Below are 19,963 nucleotides of genomic sequence, written 5' to 3'. Positions count from 1 at the left end.
TCTCATGTCTCTTTTTGACCATGTAACCGATGTAACGGCCACCTCCCGATGTTGATACCAATCAAAGACCAAATCAACAAGGATAATTCCAAGTAGTGTTTGGGTCTGGTAAACATTGGTGAATCCACACTTCTCTCTCCCGCCGCTACATGAATGAAGAAGGATGTAAAGAGATGCCATTAGATGTCCTTTGCGTTGTTGTGTCTCAGTTTATCATCTGGTCTCTGGTCTTTATGACTGTGACTGCTGTGTGAATCTCTTTTCGTCTCGTTGCACCAATCCATCTTTTGAGCTGTGACACTTCTATTCATTGTACAGTGACGAACTCTGACATCATAGTAATTTTTGAGTGGCCCTCCAAACCCAAACTTCACTCAGAACAGCCAACTAATTGATCAATGCACAGCCAGTCGAGGGAGAAAGGTATGAACTAAAAGATGGAAAAACATTTCTTTACTTCCCAAATCATTGAATTGCATGTGGATGAATACCAAGAAGGGCTTGAATTGAGGAATTCTTCGGCAGCTAGAGTGAATGGGGCATTAGATCGAGGTTCCCATCATAATGTTCATCATAAGCTTTGAAGCCTTGCATATTGGATGCTTAAGATTAGGAACGCCCCAGTCCCCTCCAAGTTTTTGGGCTTTTCCCTAAGGATGGATGGATCTCACCACAATAAGAGACAGAGAAATAGAAATACGAAGAAACAAAAACAAAAATAAAAACTAGATTTCTTTCATCCTCTTCCTCTCCCTCTTCCTCTCCCTCTTCCTCTTTCTCTTCCTCATCAAGAAGGGATTTCAAATCCAAGTTTGAGATTAATAACAAGAGGATCTTATCTATCTTGCAATCCTCTTCTCTTTCTCTTCCTCTTCCACTATTTACCAAAACAAACATAATCCTCCCATCTTCCCTATCACCCCGCATACCAACCTCTTTACTTTTCTTTCATCAGTCACCAATCAAAGTCCAACGAGATCCAACTTCAAGGTTGACTCAACAATCACCATCACCGAAAGAGAGACAGAGAGAGAGAGAGAGCTTATCCTCTAATCTCACTCCGTAATTCCGGCTCTTCCGTCAACAGCTAGCTTTGATCCAACACCCAATTAATAAGTGCCGACGGTCTATGGTTAAATACTTCCAAACACATCTCTCGGTATTAATCATCATACTGCAGTTGGATCCGCAACTTACTCGCGTATAACCTTTTATATCTATCTAATTAGTTTCCGTTCAAATTTCCACAGAAGACAAAACACACACATACACATATTCTCATCATGTCGGCCCTCAAGAAGCGCCTTAGTAAATTGATCCCAGATCGCATGGGCAAGAGTAATAACAATAGCAACAATTCGAGCAACGAAAATGTTCCACAGCTTGCAGATGGAATTGAAGGTTCCTCTGGATCCAATGGACCACTATCAAGTACCCCTCAAAACAATGGTGCTCAAACGCCAGAGCGATCAAACTCCCGACGAGTGAGTCGAGAGATTCTTGAGCAGAATAAGGCGAGAAGAAGCATGGATAAGGAACGTGCAAAGGCCGAGAATAAGAAGAAGCAATCTCTGGCAAGAATAGAAGATGAGAAGTTCTTGAAAGAAGGTCCGGCAGCTCTCACACAACTTTATCGACCATACAGTATGATTCAAAGTAAACATTGGAGACATGAGGAGAGAGCTCTATTCAAGAACATCAATTGGGCTGGTAAGTTGGCATTTTCTACTGCATACCTTCATCTGCTAATACTCGAATAGAAATGGATGGAAAAATCATTAGTTTCAGAGCTCGAATGCATACTTTGCGAAGAATGTCTGCCAAATTGGTATTTATCGTTTTCCGTCAACAGACTATGACAATTCAGGGAGTTTTGCAAAGCTTCAAACCTGAAGAAGAACAAAATGGTAAGTTTTATCGTGAAAATTGCCTCGAGGAATGCATCTGATCCGATTTATTTCGCAGAACATGGCACAATTTCCGAACAGATGGTTAGAACTGTCGAACATTACCCCGCCGAAACGATCGTCGTTGTTCATGCCAAAATCCGAAAATCCCTCCAAACTGTCAAGAACGCTACAGTTCATGATTACGAATTGCAAGTTTACGAAATCCACAGAGTGGTTCCGTTGACCGAAAATGTACCATTCACAGTCTACGATGCAGAAAATATCAACAGAGAAAAGGAAGTTGACATGGATGATGATTCTGGTGATGATTCGGTTGCAGCTAGTCAGCCAATGTCACCAATCTCAACAGATACACCAATAGGTCCTCCTTCTCGTGCTTCTACTGACCTTGCACGCAATGCTTTTGCAAAATTGGATGATAAGAATTTGGAGAGTAGAAGTAAGCTTCCATCTTTGGAATTGGAAGATTTATAGCTAACATCAAAAAAGCTTCTATGGATACATCTCATCACCAAAAACGATCCCTCCCACAAAGAGTGAGATTGAACAACCGAATTATCGATTTACGAACAACTCCAGCCCAGGCAATCTTCCGTATCCAATCGGGAATTTGCAACCTTTTCCGATCATATCTCGACACCCAAGGCTTCATTGAAATCCATACACCAAAATTACAAGGAGGTGCTACTGAATCTGGTGCAACCGTTTTCGAGCTCAACTATTTTGGAAGACCTGCCTTCTTGGCTCAATCCCCACAACTGGCTAAGCAAATGTGTATCGCAGCTGATTTCGAGAGAGTTTATGAAATTGGTGCAGTTTTCCGTGCAGAAGATAGTAACACACCACGTCATTTGACCGAGTATACTGGATTGGATCTCGAGATGGCTTTGGAAGAACATTATCATGAGGCTTTGACTCTTATTGATGGTATGTTCAAGAACCTCTGGAAAGGAATTTACGACCGATATCAAAAAGAAATTGATCTCATTGACCAATTTTACCCCCATACCAAGGTCGAATGGCTGGATGAGACTCCCAGAATCCCATTCTCTGTTGGTGTTAAGATGTTGGTAGATTCTGGTTGGGTTGAAGAAGATGGAAGTATACCGTCGGAAACCGAGGATCTCTCTACCCGAGCTGAGATTCGTTTGGGTGCGTTGGTTAAGGAAAAGTATCATACTGATTACTATATCCTCGACAAATTCCCTGCTTCTGTTCGACCATTTTACACCATGCCCGATCCTGAAGATGATCGATTTACTAATTCTTTCGATATTTTCATGCGTGGTCAAGAAATTTTGACTGGTGGCCAACGTATTCATGATGCTGAATTTTTGGAAAAACGTATGAAGCAAAAGGGTGTCAAGCCAGAAAGTATGTCTGAATACCTTGAAGGTTTCAGATGGGGAGCACCACCTCACGCAGGTTGTGGTATTGGTCTTGAGCGTCTTACATACCTTTTCCTCAGTCTTGGCAATATTCGACTTGCATCTCTATTTCCAAGAGATCCCAAATCACTTCCAGCTGTACCTCCTACTCTAGTCCTTCGTCACGAGGATGCATCCACACTCCACCCAATATGGGAACAAGAAGGAAAGGAATTCACACCCGAATTACTCCCACCTTTGGAGAAGTTAATTGCCAATTATGGTGATGCAGCCAATACCTCTTGGTTAGACAAGCGCTATCACGTATGGAGACATTCGACTACTGGTGCAGCACAAGGTTATGTCATCCATAACTCGTATGCCATTATTGTTGGAGAGCCTCTTTGCGACAAATCTCAAATGCCAGCCATCGTTTCTGCCTTTCTCAATTACTTGAATACCGAACATAAGAATCTCAAGCCAATTTGGATGATTATCGGTTCTCGTACAGAAGAATATCTTGGTGAAAAGTTCGGTTGGCGTACTTTGTCTCCAGCAGCCGAAGAACGTGCTGATCCTCGAAATAACCCCGCAGCTAAGGATAATGACTTGGCACGCAAAGTTCGACATGCTGAAAAGGAGGGTATTAAACTTCAAACTCTTCCATTCAATGAACCAGTTCCAGAGGACTTCAAAGAAAAGGTCAACGCACGAGTCCAAGATTGGCACAAGAACAGGAAGGGTACCCAAGTTCATCTTACAGAAATCAGACCTTGGCTTGACGAGGCTCATCGTAAATACTTTTACGCTCAAGGCCCTGATGGAACTATTCACGCTATTAATGTTCTTCATCAACTCAGTCCTGAAACGGATACCAAGGTTAAATTCTCCCTCGAATTCCCAGGTGCTCCATCTGGTACTGTAGAATCTCTCCTACTTTACTCAATGAAACAATTGAGTGCAGCAGAACCAGATGTCAAACGTATTACTTTTGGTACTGGTGCTCAACCACATATTGAAGGTGGAAGAAACTTGGGCAAACACAGAATTAAGGCGTTGAAGAAGGCTTATGAGACAATCGTTAAGCAGGCAAGATTATTGGGCAAGAGTGAGTTCAGAGAGAAGATGGGTACATGGAATGAAGGAATTTATGTTGCATATCCTAAGGGTGGTTTGGGTGCTGGTGGTATTAGAGCTTTGATGGGTTTCCTTGAGGAAGATGGTTAGATTTCTCACCATGGAAATTCTATTTGTGAATGCGAAGGTGTGAGAGGGGGAGATTGTGTGCCTGGGATGAACCTATAATTCTTAAGCAGAAGAAAGTAATTTCGTGAAGTGCATTGGATGACTGGGTTGGGAGATGGATGGACGGCATGGATGGATGGGGAAGATTGCTTTATTTGTTACTCACTAGGGTTATTTTCTTTGCTACCTTTCATTGATTGTTTGCCATCGATTGAGTCGATAGTAATTAAGTCGAAGGAAATTGTAAATAGAATATAACGGATACACTAATAATAGATGGATCAACATGTATTACCAAGTCCAACAACATTAGCTAATCCTTCACTCCATTCACCTATTTGAATCTCAACCCCAAATCAATACTAATACCTACCTACCTACCTACCTCCCTACCCACTCCTCTCCATTGTTATATATATACCCAAACAACCTTGGAACCTTCCACAAAACGAACACCAAAAACTCAGCACGTCGGGTATCTATCTATCTATGGAAAATCTTATAGCCTATGCCTATATCTATGCCTATACTTATATCTATGCCTATTAAATACAAAAATAAATAAGAAATAAAAGATAAAAGAACACGCCCACATTGCTCTCTCGGTAATTGGGAATTGGATGAGATGAGATGGGTAATTGGTATGAGATGGGTATTGGATTTCGGTAATCGGTAATTGGATAAGATGGGTATTGGATGAGATGATATGGGGGTATGGGTATAGGGGAGAAGTGGGTATGGGGTGAGATGAGAAGGGGGTATTGGTGGGGTATTGGTATAGAGGAGAAGTGGGTATGGGGTGAGATGAGATGGGTATTGGATTTCGGTAATCGGTAATTGGATGAGATGGGTATGGGTATGGGGGAGAAGGGTGTGGGGGAGGAGGTGGTGGTGGTGGTCGCTTATTAGGTGACTGGGTAGGTATTTTTGGTAGTTTTGGTAGTTTTGGTATACCCGCGCCCGCGCCAAGGGTTCTAGGTGTGGAGTGTGGTTGTGTGGGTGGTGTGTGTGAGGGGGTGTGATGTGTAAGCATGATGCAGATAGGTATGCGTGTTTGTGTGTTTGCGGCGAATGGGATGGTTGGATGGTTGGATGGTTGGATGGATTTGGATTTGGATTTGGATTTGGATTTGGATTTGGATTTGGATTTGGATTTGGATTTGGATTTGGATTTGGATTTGGATTTGGATTTGGATTTCGATTTGAATGGATGGATTTGAATGATTGATTTTTGGGGGGATCGCGGTGTTGGTGTGGTCTGGAATGTAGGCATGGTTTGGGGGAATTGGGGTGTTTGTGATATGGACTCGGGTGTGTAAGTGATCATTTGATATGTTAACCTTATAATTTCTTTATATTTTTTTTGTTTTTCACGGGCATGTATTTGTAAGGAAGGGTGTTTTGAGGATGAGTAATGAATAATTGGATGGATGGGTGGATGGGTAGATAGTTGGATCTAATCGAGGTATGTAATCTTACGAGTAGTATTACGATAGATTTATGTTATTCCATAGGTATTGAACCCGGTCCTGATACAGATAGAGATGCGACGCGAGATACTAAGGTAGGTGAGGGTTAGGTAATGGGCGCTGGGTTTGTCAGATCAGATCAGATCGGATTGGATTGGATTGAGAATTTTTTAAATGCGGGGAGGGGAAAAAAGATTGATTTGATGGGAAAGGAGTTGTGGAAGGTATGTGGAAAGTGGTAATAAAGAGGGGGAATGAGGAGATGAGATTTGTTTTCGGTGTCTGAGATTGTTTTTCTTGTTGAAATTGGAATACATTACCTAGGTACTTACTTATTTGTTTGTGTGTTTATATATACATATATACTACATCGATACTTAACGATAGTAAATATATAACTAGTTCCTGACTACTGCTCATCTCAGATTCAAAAAACTCATTGAAATAATTGCATCATCAACCATCATGCCATCCACCCCCCTCTCTCACCCTCTCCCCCAAACCATCAAAGCCCTCCTCCAACCCGACATCCACAGCCCCAAACTAATCCTCGCCACAATTCCCACACCCATCGCCACCCCAGAAACCACCGAGCATCTCATCCACGTGCACTCCACCTCTCCCTGCGCAGGCGAACTAACCTGGACCGCCAACCTCTCCGCCTACACTTCTCTCCTGCCTACACTCTCCCTCTCCTCCATAACCTCCAAGTTACAAATCCCCTGCTACGACCTCTCAGGAACCGTTGTTACCGCACCTCCTAACTCCCCTTTCCCCCCCGGCACAGAAATCTACACCCGCACATCCTTTTCCCGCCCCGGAAACGCACGCGCCTACACCATCGCACTAACATCCGAACTCGCGCGCAAACCGCACAATCTCTCCTGGGAAGAAGCAGCCAGTATAACCACTTTAGCGCCTTTACGGCATGGCAGGCATTGTATGTACATGGGGGTATGCGCTGCGTGTATTGCGCTCGATGCGAAGATTGAGAATGAGGGGAGACGGTGTTGATTAATGCGGCGGCTGGGGGGGTGGGAACGCTGCTAGTGCAGTTTGCGAAGGCGGGGGGATAGGCGAGGTGATTGGGGTTTGTTCCAAGGGGAATGTGGAGATGTGGGGGGGTTTTGGGGCGGATCTGGTGTTGGGATTATGGGAGGGGAGGGGGTGGGGGCGGTGGGGGAAGAGGACGGGGAGGAAATGGATTTGGTGGTGGATTTGTTAGGGGGGGAGAGTTTAGCCCAGGCGTGGAAGGTGGTGAAGAAGGGGGGGGAGGGTGGGTGAGTATTAAGGAGGATCCGAATGAGTGGAAGCCGATGGAAGGGGTGCGGAGGATGTAGAAGGGAAGTTTTTTGTAATGGAGCCGGAAGGGTGGGCAGTTGGAGGAAACTGCGAAGTTGCTTGAGAAGGTCAGGTGAAGGCTACGATAGATAGTGTGTGGCCGTTGTGTGATTTTGAAAAGGCTTTTGCTATTGTCGAGGGAGGTCATGCAAGAGGGAAAGTTATAATTAATGTTAGCGAGTGAGAAAAGGGGGAAAAGAATGATGGGAACTCTCCAGGCTCTGAATTTCGGAAAAAAAAATTGATTTCTACAAACTTGGAAATCACATAGGGAATCTAGTAGTTAATGTCAAATATCTATATACTTTAACATATAATCGAACATCGAATCAATCATGTAAATCAATTCAAAAAGTAAAATAGACCGTACAGCGAATACTAACGCTAATAAGCGCTCAATCAATTATAAATCATACTTTACTTTCGCACCCCCTCTTCTCATCCTATCCTGAATCACTTTAATACTTCTAATAATCACTACCTCATAGCTATATTTAACTGTTTGAGAAATATCACCGTCGTCATTCAATCTAAGATTTAAAATTTAAAAGATTATATTAGTAAGTCGGTTACCCTAACTTTCGGGCCACCAGGGTTTTGGGCCACCCTTTCACACTAAAAATCACTTTTAGGCCTATTAATATCTCTATCAATATATAATATAATTTGATAAAAATTTATATACATATAATTTAGATCGATTTAAGCTTATTCTGAAATTTTTAGATTTTTAGGATTCTTCTGTATTGAGATCTAGAGCTTTAAAATATCGATTTTTTAATTTGTATGGGAATCACATACAAATTTGAAAATTTTATAAAATCTTTAATAACTTTCTAATAAAAATTGCTTAAAATAAACTATAAAATTTTATTATAAATTTATAGTATATCTTATTTAGAAGATTCAGAAAAAAATAGAAAATTTCTTATAAATAAATATTTAAAGGGGTACCCTCAAAATGACAGGGATTATTTATATTATTCTAAACTCACTGTATACTATATCTCTATATCTGTTAATTTTTTTGAATTTTTTTTGAATTTCTATATAGATTTGAATTCAAAACTTTCAAAAAGATATACAGTTTTCTTTTAATAGTTGTTGTTAAAAAGTTATTAAAGATTTTATAAAAATTTCAAATTTGTATGTGATTCCCATACAAATTAAAAATCGATATTTTGAAGCTTTAGATCTCAATATAGAAAAATCCTAAAAATCTAAAAATTTTAGAATAAGCTTAAAACGATCTGAATTATATATATATAAATTTTCAATGAATTCTATTCATAAACAAGAAAGTTAGAAATTCCATTTTTGGTGTAAAAAAGTGATCGAAAAGTGGCCCAAAACAGGGGTGGCCCGAAAGTAGGGTAACCGACTTATAACGTGGTTTAACAGTGGCTCGGCCATATCAGTGGGTCGGCCACTTTAAAATACATATAAAATCAGCCTTTTTCAATATTCATATTTAAATTATCAATCATTATTTTTGAAAAAGAAAAGAATATTAAATAATAATAAAAAATCAGTTATTCAAAGTAATAATTGTTTTTTCAAATAATTCTTTTCGATTTCAAAAAAAATCAAAATTGTCATGATTTTCGTTACAAAAAAGCTTTTTTTATAATAACTATTTAAAAAATCCTAATTTATTAAAACTAATTAGATTTTTATAATCTATATATAATCAAATATTTAATATTAGATTTTTAGAAAATTATATCAATAAATAAAGAAAGTGCACGGTTGTGCACAGACGTATTTTGTATGTAAAAATGGTGGCCGACTTACTGATATGGCCGAGCCACTGTTAAACTACGTTATTATCGTCGTCGATTAATAATATAAGTTTACGAGTAATTAGTTTCTAGTTATTTCGAAAGTCGTTATTTTAGACAGCTAATATTATATATTTATAAAAAAAAATAATAAGTTGAAATAAAACTAGATATTAGCCTAAAAGAACGATTAACGTGGTTTATCACCGAGTGGGCCATATCACCTAGTGAGCCACTTTCACCTCAATTCACACCTTCAAACCTATATTATTCAACAACAATTAAATCAATTAATTAAAACTATTAAGAATCTAATAATCTAGGATCTATTACATTATTTTGACAGATTCTTATATTATAACCTATCTTTCTGCATTTATTATAACATTAAATAGAAAGTATTTTTCTATTAAAATTCCTTTCTTTTTGATGCTCGTTATATTGAATCTGAATATTAACCTTTTATTGAGATAATATATTAAAAGCCTTTTATCTAGTAAGTATTTCTTCTTGATATAATTGGATTTTTTTGTATATCGATATTTACTTAATACCTCATTTGCTTTCAAAATATACAAATCTTTATACTCAAAAGTATATTCTCATAAGCTAATCTTTTTATACCTTTAGCTAAAGTTAATACAATTTGAATATAATATAGAAGAGTTTGATTGATATTGAGTTATTCGAGATTTCATTAAAATTGATTGAGAAAAAACTTTAATTGAATTATAAAGGGTTTGAGAAATCTATTGATCTAAATCGAAAAAGGAGGGAGTAGGTATACAAATTCGAATATTCAATTTCGAAAGTATAATATCAGAATTAAAGAATATTAAACTTGCTCCTTTAAATTCTGATTTATATTTTGAAAGGTAATTGATTCTTTATATACAGTTTTAAAAGCTATAAAGAATTCAATCTTCAAATATGATTGATATATATCTTAATAAACTTATCAATTTGATCACCATATAAATGTTTCAGATTCTAAAACAGTTATATCAAGTAGTTGAGTTAAATAACTTGAATGTAATAATAGATTCAAGTATATAATATCATTCTCTTTACAATATACCTAAAAAGCTCTTATTTCATAGCTTTTATATCTATTTAGTATCATATTCGATATCTGCTCTTTTTTTGATTCTTAATATACTTATTGAAATGTTTTAATTATTTTAAATCTGTTTTATTGTTTATTTATTTATTAGATATAGGTTTAATAGCCCAATCTATAGGAAGATCGATTTTGGTATATTAATTAGAGAGATGAACTTGTTCCTAAATCATTAGAAATAGGGGAATAGTTTTTATCCTCTTCATTTCCACATATTATTACTATAATCCATTCTCGATTGCCTGACTGTATTGATTTACTTCTGTTACATCTTTCGGTACTAGTAATAATCATTACTATTATTGTTTTTATATAAAAAATAATATAATAATATATCTTTTTATATATATATATAGTTCTATATTCATATAGTATACTAAGAGCGAATCACAAGATCACATGATCAAATCACATGATCGTCGCTTAAGAGAGCTCTTAGCCTAGAACGGCCTGAAAATCAATTCTTTATTAGCTCTTTATTAGTTCTTTCAATCCATTCGTAGTAAGATCGACATAGTACTAGCGAAATCGAATAAGGAATAAGAAAGAAAAGCTTTATTTGATGGAATGGCCGGATTAGGAAGAGATCTACGAGAAATAAACGAAAGTGGAAAGCTAGATTAGTAGGAAAAAGCATAAAATAAGGCCTTTTCCCCTCGAATATAGAAAAAGAAAATAAGAATATAATATACTGTTTCATGAAAATCACGTGTTTCATAGCTATTTAGTTATTAATACAAGCCAGCTTCCCATAATAAACTAATATTAGTTTATTCCCTCTTATATACTATACTCATATATTAGCTTATGATCTATAATAGGTTATGAGCCTGATATCTTATAACTATGACTAAATACAAACCTATACACATCGATATTCGATTCGAAAAAGTAAGAAAAGAGTTGTAAAAACCGAAAAACAATCGAAAAAGCGCTTGAAATCCGAGTATTTATCGAATTGCATCTAAAATTTATTGAGTTGATACGTATTCACTTAGTCCAAACGCCATATACGTCACATAAGTATATCCATACGCTAGTACGAGTTCATATCAATCCCGAATCCCTCTTCAAGCTTTTAGTCTATTTATATATACGTTATACCATACCCTTGTTGTACTACTAGGTAGTATAAATAAGAAAGAGTACTATATAGCATTAGGTATACTAATATTAATATTATACCTCACTGTTATAGATATACTAGTATATATATATATACTATACTTTATTGTCCTTGATATATTAATATCAATACAATACCTCATTGAAGGTATAATATAGATTACTGCCATACACATACCATATCAATACTACACGTTACTAGGTATAGTGAAATTGAATATAATATTTTACCAGAGGTATATACCCTTATTATCGATTTATATCTATATACCCTTATCGAATATATATACTCTGTTGTCACATATAGCTATCGATCTATATATACATCTACAAACCCTAATATACTTTGCATATAGCTATCGATCTATATATATATCCACGAACCCTAAATACACTTTGCATATAGCTATCGATCTATATATATATCTACAAACTCTATATACATTTAAATATACTGTCGATCTATTATATATATATATGGAAATAATTCAAAACTACCCTGATTGGATAGTAAAAGGATATAATAAGATGCTAGATAATAGGGAATACAATATAATACAATACGAAAAAAAAAGAAAAAGAGTTTTAAATGAATTATATTATTTTATTATATACTCTATAAGAGTTTCATATTATCCAATAGCTTTAAAAAACGAAAGCCAGAATCATTTAGATATACTAGGCATATCTGATTTCATTTATAGCTTAATTGTATATTATAATTACGATTTAGAGACTATTAGTGAGAACCCTAATCTTACTAGCGAAGAAGCCTGGAAATTCAATATATTTTTGGAGTGTACATATTGAAAAGAGGCTAAATTCGAATCTGAATCTAATTCAAATCGAAGATCAAAATATCGAATTAATATTCAGCTTAGTGAGAAGAGAGGTTAGTCAAATACAATCGCTTCGAATTCCTATATTCGAAGAAATATCAAGGATTATAATATAAATTCCTATTCTTCTATAAACCATTAGCTTTTTAGCCTTCCCATATATTTATTTATTTATTTATTTATAGTGATTAGCGTCTATTATCTGACCTCCCAAGGGGTATTCTAGACGTACTAAGAAGCGGGCCTATGGGCCGCTAGCGTTCCAGCCGCTCATAGTAGTGTAATGTTAGCTAATCAGGGGCTTGTTGCCTCTAGTATTCCCCTGCTCAGTATTGCTTATGGCAATCCTGCGGCTATTCTGTCTAAGGGTTTGTAGTCCTATTTCAGAGAACCTTGTTTCATATGCTATCCAAATATTGGCAGATGATCAGATCAATCGCTATCGATCGGGAGAGCGCTTGGAGCGCTTATAACTGTTCGGTGCGGATCTTAGGTTGATTGGGGTGGAGAGCTCATCCTCGGGGTATTGGAGCAGGTTGGAATTCGCATAGTTTCGTGTAGTTTGAGTATATCCTAATATAGAATCTGGATTTAGCGAAAAGGTCAGTAAAGCTATATTGTGTTCGCAGGATGCGGTTGACATATGCTATCGCATCCCATTCGGATCGAAGTCGATTTGGTATAAGCAGCCAGTTACTGTGTATCCGATTATTGATTGAATATTAAAAGAAATATAATATGCTTTTCTTAATCCTGTATATACAGATGTTTATACTATTTTTGTAATTGAATTTAATATGATAGGCTACAAAGTCACTGTATCCGGTTTGCATTACTATAAGTCTGTATAATATCTTGCAAAAAAGCTTAAGGCTTTTCGGTTTCGAGATATTATATACCGGTTTTTATGTATTATATATTTCAAAGATTAGACCCCTTTTTTCCTTCCATCATCTACTTTCGAAGTGCCGATATTTGGCACATAGAACAGAGTGGGAGCTGCTGATTGTGGAGAGGCAGGATAAGCTAGAGTCAAGCGGCCCAGCCGTGCCCTGATCAGCGAGGCGATTGGCTGCCTCGTTGCCCTCAATCTCAGTATGCCCAGGGGACCACAGCCTTCCCATATAAGCCTATATCCCTGAAACTAATCTAATTGAACTGAAAGCTAGGTCCCTAAAAGCTATACGCGCACATATACATCATCTATAGCGAATCGTATAACAATACATCTTATACAAAATGCCCTAGCTTGAATAGACTTATATATAAAGGTTTATATAAATTTATATTAAGAGATAATAGCTAAAAACTAATATCTTGTATTAATAAACATAAAACATAAAAATCCCATAAAAGATTCTGATTTTATAATATTTATCACACTATATATATATAATATAATATTTATATAAATAAAATAAAATGAATATGAATTAAGGAATCAAATATATTGGTTCTAAACTGAATGGTCGATCTAATTATATAAAATAATATACTAAATCTAAGCTTTTTTTAGAGGCTAATAGTTTTATGCTCTATATAGATAATTTAGAAAAAGGCTTCGAAAAAAAATATTATTGTAATATAGATTATATTTAATGGTCTAAACGATTTATTGATTTGTTTAAATCAAGAAAAACCAACAGAACTCTCAAAGACTTAAATAATAATAATAATAATATTGATTTAGATAAGCTAATATCTGAATTAATATTCGAGGAATCTAGAATGAAAGGTTTTATAGAGTTAATAGAATAATAAAACTACAAAATATTATTCCAAATTGTACATTTTACAATAAAAAAAGGCATTTAAAGGAAAAGTGTTTTAAAAAACACCCAGAACTTTATAATAAAAACTATAAAAGATTTAATAACTTATTTAAAAATAGTAATAAATCAAATAAAAAACTATACAAAGTGATTAAAAAGTTAAATAAGCTTAAAAAGTCTAATAGAACCAATAATAAAAATAAAAATAATAAAAATTCTAATCAAAAACAAATAAAAATAATAAAAATAGCTTTGATATTGAAGAAATAAACTAGGCCTTTCCAAAAGACTTCAATATAACATCTAGTCCTGAATTGGAAAACAATATTATAATTGTATCCATACTAGCCAATCATACTAGCCGATCTAAACATAATATTATAATAGATTCAGGAGCTATAGAGTACTATTATCTAAATAAAGATTGGTTTATAAATTATAAAATATATAAAATCCCAAAACAAGTTAATGTAGTTAATGGAGAATCTATATTAGTATTAGGGCATGGGAATATTCCTATTATTATAAATAATAAAAAGATATTCATTTGAATGGTAAAGTATATACCAAATCTAAAATTAACATTAATAAGCACTAAACAAGCTGCTAAAAAGGGATGGGTAAGCAAAATACTATTTTCTGGAAATATATATAAGTTTTTGAATAAATCCCTTAATATAAAAGCGAATACTAAATGAATTGATAATACATTCTATTTAGAATACAATATAAATTTTGATTTATTAAATCAAAATAAGAATACTATTTATAATAATAAGAATAAAGATTCTAAAATAAATCAAATAAATACATCTAAAAAGAAATCTAAATCTAAAAAGAATTTAATAATACGAATCCAAAGAATTTAGACCTATAGCATAAACATTTAAATTATATAAATAAGGATTATATTATAAAAACATTAAATTTAAAAGATTCTAAATAGATTTAAATTATTGTAAAGTCTGTATATATACAAAATAACTCAAAATATTAGTAAATCCCTTCGAATTTGAAATTAAACAAATTCAATAAAATTAGTATTGATATTTAGTATTGATAGCACCTCAGTAATCTGGGGAATGCGAGGAAACGCCGCTGCCTCCTCTCAATGGACATACCACAAGTGCCATCAAGCGATGCAACACTACGATATTGTAATCAAGTGGTCCCCTAGGCATACTAAGATTGAGAGCAACAAGACAGCCAATCGCCTCGCTGATTAGGGCACGGCTGGGCCGCTTGATTTTGGTTTATTCTGTTTTCTTATAATCAGCAGCTTCTGCTTTATTCTATATGCCAAATATCAATACTCCAAAGTAGATGGTGAAAAGAAAAAAGAAATCTGATTTCTGAAATATATAATATATAGAAACCGGTATATAATATTTCAAAGCTGAAAAGCCTTAAACTCTTTTGCAAGGTATTATATAGACTTATAGCGATACAGACCGGATATAGTGACTTTGCAGCCTATTATATTAGATTCAATTACAAAAATAGCATAAATATCTATATATATAGAATTAAGAAAAGCCTACTGCATTTCTTTTAATATTCAATCAATAATTGGATGTACAGCAATTGGCTACTTATACCAAATCGATTTCGATCTGAATAGAACACAATAGCATATATTAATCATATCCTGTAAACACAATATAGCTTTATTGACCTTCTTGCTAAATCCAGATTCTATATTAGAATATATTCAAACTATACAAAACTATACGAATTCCAATCTACTTTAATATTTTGAGAATAAGCTCTTCACTCTAATCAATCTAAAATCTGTATCGAATAGTTATAAGTATTCTAAATACTTTTCTGATTAACAGCAATCGATCTGATTATCTGCTAATATTCGGATAGTATATAAAACAAGGTTTTCTGAAATAGGATTACAAACCCTTAGACAGAATAGCTGCAGGATTGCTATGAGCGGTACTGAGTAGGGGAATACTAGAGATAATAAGCCCCTGATTAGCTAACATTACACTACTATAAGCGGCTGAAACACTAGCGGCCTGTAGGCCCGCTCCTTAGTATGTCTAGAATACCTCTTAGGAGGTCAGATAATAGATGTTAATTATTATAAATAAATAAAATAAATAAATAGTATTGATATTTATAGACTATTTAAAACATTAGGATTAAGAGAAGAAAAATATTTTATTATTTTCATTAATTGGGCTATGTGAGGTATATGGGGTATATTTATAAAATTTAAATCAAATATTTTTAATATATTAAAAGAAGTATTTTATTATATAAGTCCTTATTATTACTCCCAAAATAAAATAGCCGAAAAATTAAATAGATATTTAGTAGAAAAAATATTAATATTTATAAAAAATAAAAATCTATTAATACTTTTATAACCTAATATACTAAAGAATATAGTTTATATTAAAAAACAGATATTATAATAGAATTATAAATAGCTCACTCTTTAAGTTATTATATAATAAAAAATCTAATATAAACTATATTAGAATTCTAGGATTTTTTGGATATATATTAAAATATAAAGAAAAAAGAGATAATAAACTTGATTATAAATCAGAAAAAGGAATTCTAATAGGATTTGAATTATTAAAGAATTTATTATTCTATATATTAAATCAAAATAAAATAATGAGTTCTAGTGATTTTATTATTAAAGAAGATATAATTTATTATAATAATAATATCAAAAATAATCTTACTATAAAAGACTTATTAGAAGGGATTAATATTGAAAGTCCTAAAACTGATAATCAAGAAGAAAAGGTAGATAAACATAATAATATATATAAAGATTTGAATAAAAATATTGATTCTGATAATTCTAATATTAATAAAAACAAACTAATAATTGAAATTCCATTTAATTCTAATTTGCCTATCTCTATTAGATAGTCTAAGTGTATGCGAGGGGTAGAATCGCAATTAGATATATATAATCTCGTTTATTTGTAATATATAGAATTAGGAAATCAAAATTATAAATTTAAATTAAATAATATTGGTGACGATTAATATAAAGAAAATATTTTATAATATTTCAATATAAAAACTAAAGGAAAAGTAATAATAAAAGATCTTATAATAAAAATTTAATAATTTTTGAAATATATTCATAAGCTATAAATTCTAATCAAAAGGAATATTGGGAAAAAGCTATGAATTATAAAATAAAGATTTTAAAAAAGAATAATACCTGAAATATTATTAAAAAGAATAATAATATAAAAGAGTTAAATGTTCTAAAAACTAAATGGATCTATAAAATTAAATATTTATCTGATGATAATATTGAATTTAAAGCTAGATATGTAGCTAAAGGATTTAAATAATTATATAGATTAAATTATTTAAATACTTTTACTAGCATAATAAAACAAATAGCCTGAAAATTGATATTTGTACTAGTTATAAATAAAGGGTGATATATATATAAAATAGATATAATATTAGCTTTTGTATAGGGAGATATTAATAAAAATATATATATAATAGTCCCTAAAATATATTATAATAATAATATAATATTAAAGTTTAATAAGGCTTTATATAGATTAAAACAGTTCGTTAGAATATAGTTATACTATATTAAAAAGTATATTAAATAAATTAAATTTTATAAATATAAAATCAGATGAATATATATTTATAAATAAATATTCAAGATTAATACTAAATATATTCGTCGATGATATTACTATTATAAACTCTAGCAAGGTTTTAATAAAAGATTTTATTAAAAATCTTAAAAACTATTTAGATCTAAAAGATTTAGATTTAATAAAAAACTATTTAGATATTTAAATAAAATTAAATAAAGATTCTATTGAATTATATTAAGAAGAATATATAAATAAATATCTAAAAAACCTAAAACTAAAGAATTATACCCCTGTAGCTACACCTATAATCACTAAAAATAATATTAAAATAAATCCAAATAAAGTGGATTTAGATAAAATAAAATAAGCTCAAAAAGTAATAGGGAAATTACTCTATTTAGTTTTAGGAATAAGATGGGATATTGCTTATTTTATATTAAAATTAGTGAGATATATATTTAATTCTAATAAAAATTATATAATAGTTATAAAAAGAATATTTAGGTATTTAAAAGGAATAAAAATCTTAAAAATAATATATAAAAAGGATTATAAAAATTATATAAAAGGATATTATAATACGAATTATACTAGAGATAAAAGCTCTACTAAATCTACTAGTAAATATATATTTTTATTCGCTAATAAACCAATCAATTGGAAGACTAAATTGCAATCTGTCGTAACACAAAATACAGCAGAATCCGAGCTAATTTCCATAAATCTAGCCGCTAGAGAAGCTATATATTTAAAGCGTATTTTGCAGGAATTAAATCAATATAAACAAGAGAAATTCCCATTATATACAGATAATATATCAGCTAAAACTATATCTGAAAATCCTATATATTACGATAAAAGTAAACATATTGATACTAAATACTATTATATAAGAGATCTTATAAACAAAGGGTATTTAGATCTAATTTGGATTTCTATCGAAAACCAATTAACTAATAGTTTAACTAAACCATTAAAAAGAATCAAATTATCAAGATTTATTAATATAATTCAAAATTATAATAAGTATTGAAAATATTGTAAGTTGTATAAATATATTAATACTCTTTTCTATAAATAGGTTTTTAATGAGATTAATATATATATATAATATTGATACTCTTTTCCTATAAAAAGGTTTTTAATGAGATTAATATATATATATATAATATTAATACTCTTTTCCTATAAGTAGGTTTTTAATGAGATTAATATATATATATAATATTGGTACTCTTTTTCTATAAAAAGGTTTTAATGAGGGTTAATATATATATATATAGATATATTCTAAAAGATAGTATATATTAAAGGGGACTATTGTTTTTATATAAAAAATAATATAATAATATATCTTTTTATATATATCTATAGTTCTATATTCATATAGTATACTAAGAGCGAATCACAAGATCACATAATCAAATCATATGATCATCGCTTAAAAGAGCTCTTAGCCTAGAACAGCCTGAAAATCAATTCTTTATTAGCTCTTTATTAGTTCTTTCAATTTATTCATAGTAAGATCAATATAATATTAGCGAAATCGAATAAGGAATAAGAAAGAAAAGCTTTATTTAATGGAATAACCAGATTAGAAAGAGATCTATGAGAAATAAATGAAAGTGGAAAGTTAGATTAATAAGAAAAAGCATTAAAATAAGGCCTTTTCCCCTCGAATATAAAAAAGAAAATAAGAATATAATATATTATTCATGAAAATCATGTGTTTTATAGCTATTTAATTGTTAATATGAGCTAGCTTTCTATAATAGATTAATATTAATCTATTTCCTTTTATATACTATATATTTATATATTAGCTTATGACCTACAATAGGTTATAAGCCCGGTATTTTATAACTATGATTAAATACGAACTTATACATATCAATATTCGATTCGAAAAAGTAAGGAAAGGATTGTAAAGACTAAAAAATAATCGAAAAAGTGTTTGAAATTTGAGTATTCATCGAATCGTGTCTAAAATTCATTGAGTTGATATGTATTTATTCAGTCCAAATGCTACATATGTTATATAAGCGTATCCATATGCTAGTACGAGTTTATATCGATTCGAATCCCTTTTTGAACTCTTAGTCCTATTTATATAGACGTATATTATACCCTTATCATATTATTAGGTAGTTAAATAAGGAAAGTATTATATAGTATTAGGTATACTAGTATTGATATTATATCTTATTGTTATAGATATATTAGTAATATATATATATACTATACTTTATTGTTGTTGGCATACTAGTATCAATACGATATCTTATGAAGGCATAATATAGATTATTGCTATATATATACTATATCAATATTATACGTCACCGGTATAGTGGAGTTGAATATAATATCTTACTGGAGGTATATACTC

General features: G+C 32.1%; 2 protein-coding genes across 2 annotated transcripts; both read left to right on the top strand.

The window, feature by feature from the left end:
- Positions 1–1,283: 1,283 nt before the first annotated feature.
- On the top strand, positions 1,284–4,504 carry EAF02_009167 (uncharacterized protein; the record flags this gene model as incomplete). The annotated part of the gene is made up of 4 exons (XM_038905215.1): positions 1,284–1,710; positions 1,761–1,907; positions 1,966–2,349; positions 2,400–4,504. The coding sequence occupies 4 exons, from the start codon at positions 1,284–1,286 to the stop codon at positions 4,502–4,504; spliced, it is 3,063 nt and encodes a 1,020-aa protein (XP_038755112.1).
- A 1,952-nt stretch (positions 4,505–6,456) lies between these two features.
- EAF02_009166 (uncharacterized protein) lies at positions 6,457–7,005 on the top strand (the record flags this gene model as incomplete). Its single annotated transcript, XM_038905214.1, has 1 exon — positions 6,457–7,005. One exon carries the CDS (start codon positions 6,457–6,459, stop codon positions 7,003–7,005), a length of 549 nt encoding a protein of 182 aa, XP_038755111.1.
- Between the last annotated feature and the right edge of the window lie 12,958 nt (positions 7,006–19,963).

The sequence above is a fragment of the Botrytis sinoallii genome (genome assembly GCF_014898435.1).
Source record: "Botrytis sinoallii strain Bc 23 chromosome Unknown BSIN_018, whole genome shotgun sequence".
NCBI lineage: Eukaryota > Fungi > Ascomycota > Leotiomycetes > Helotiales > Sclerotiniaceae > Botrytis > Botrytis sinoallii.
Note: the sequence above shows the minus strand (reverse complement) of the source record. Positions and strands in the feature narration are given on the sequence as shown.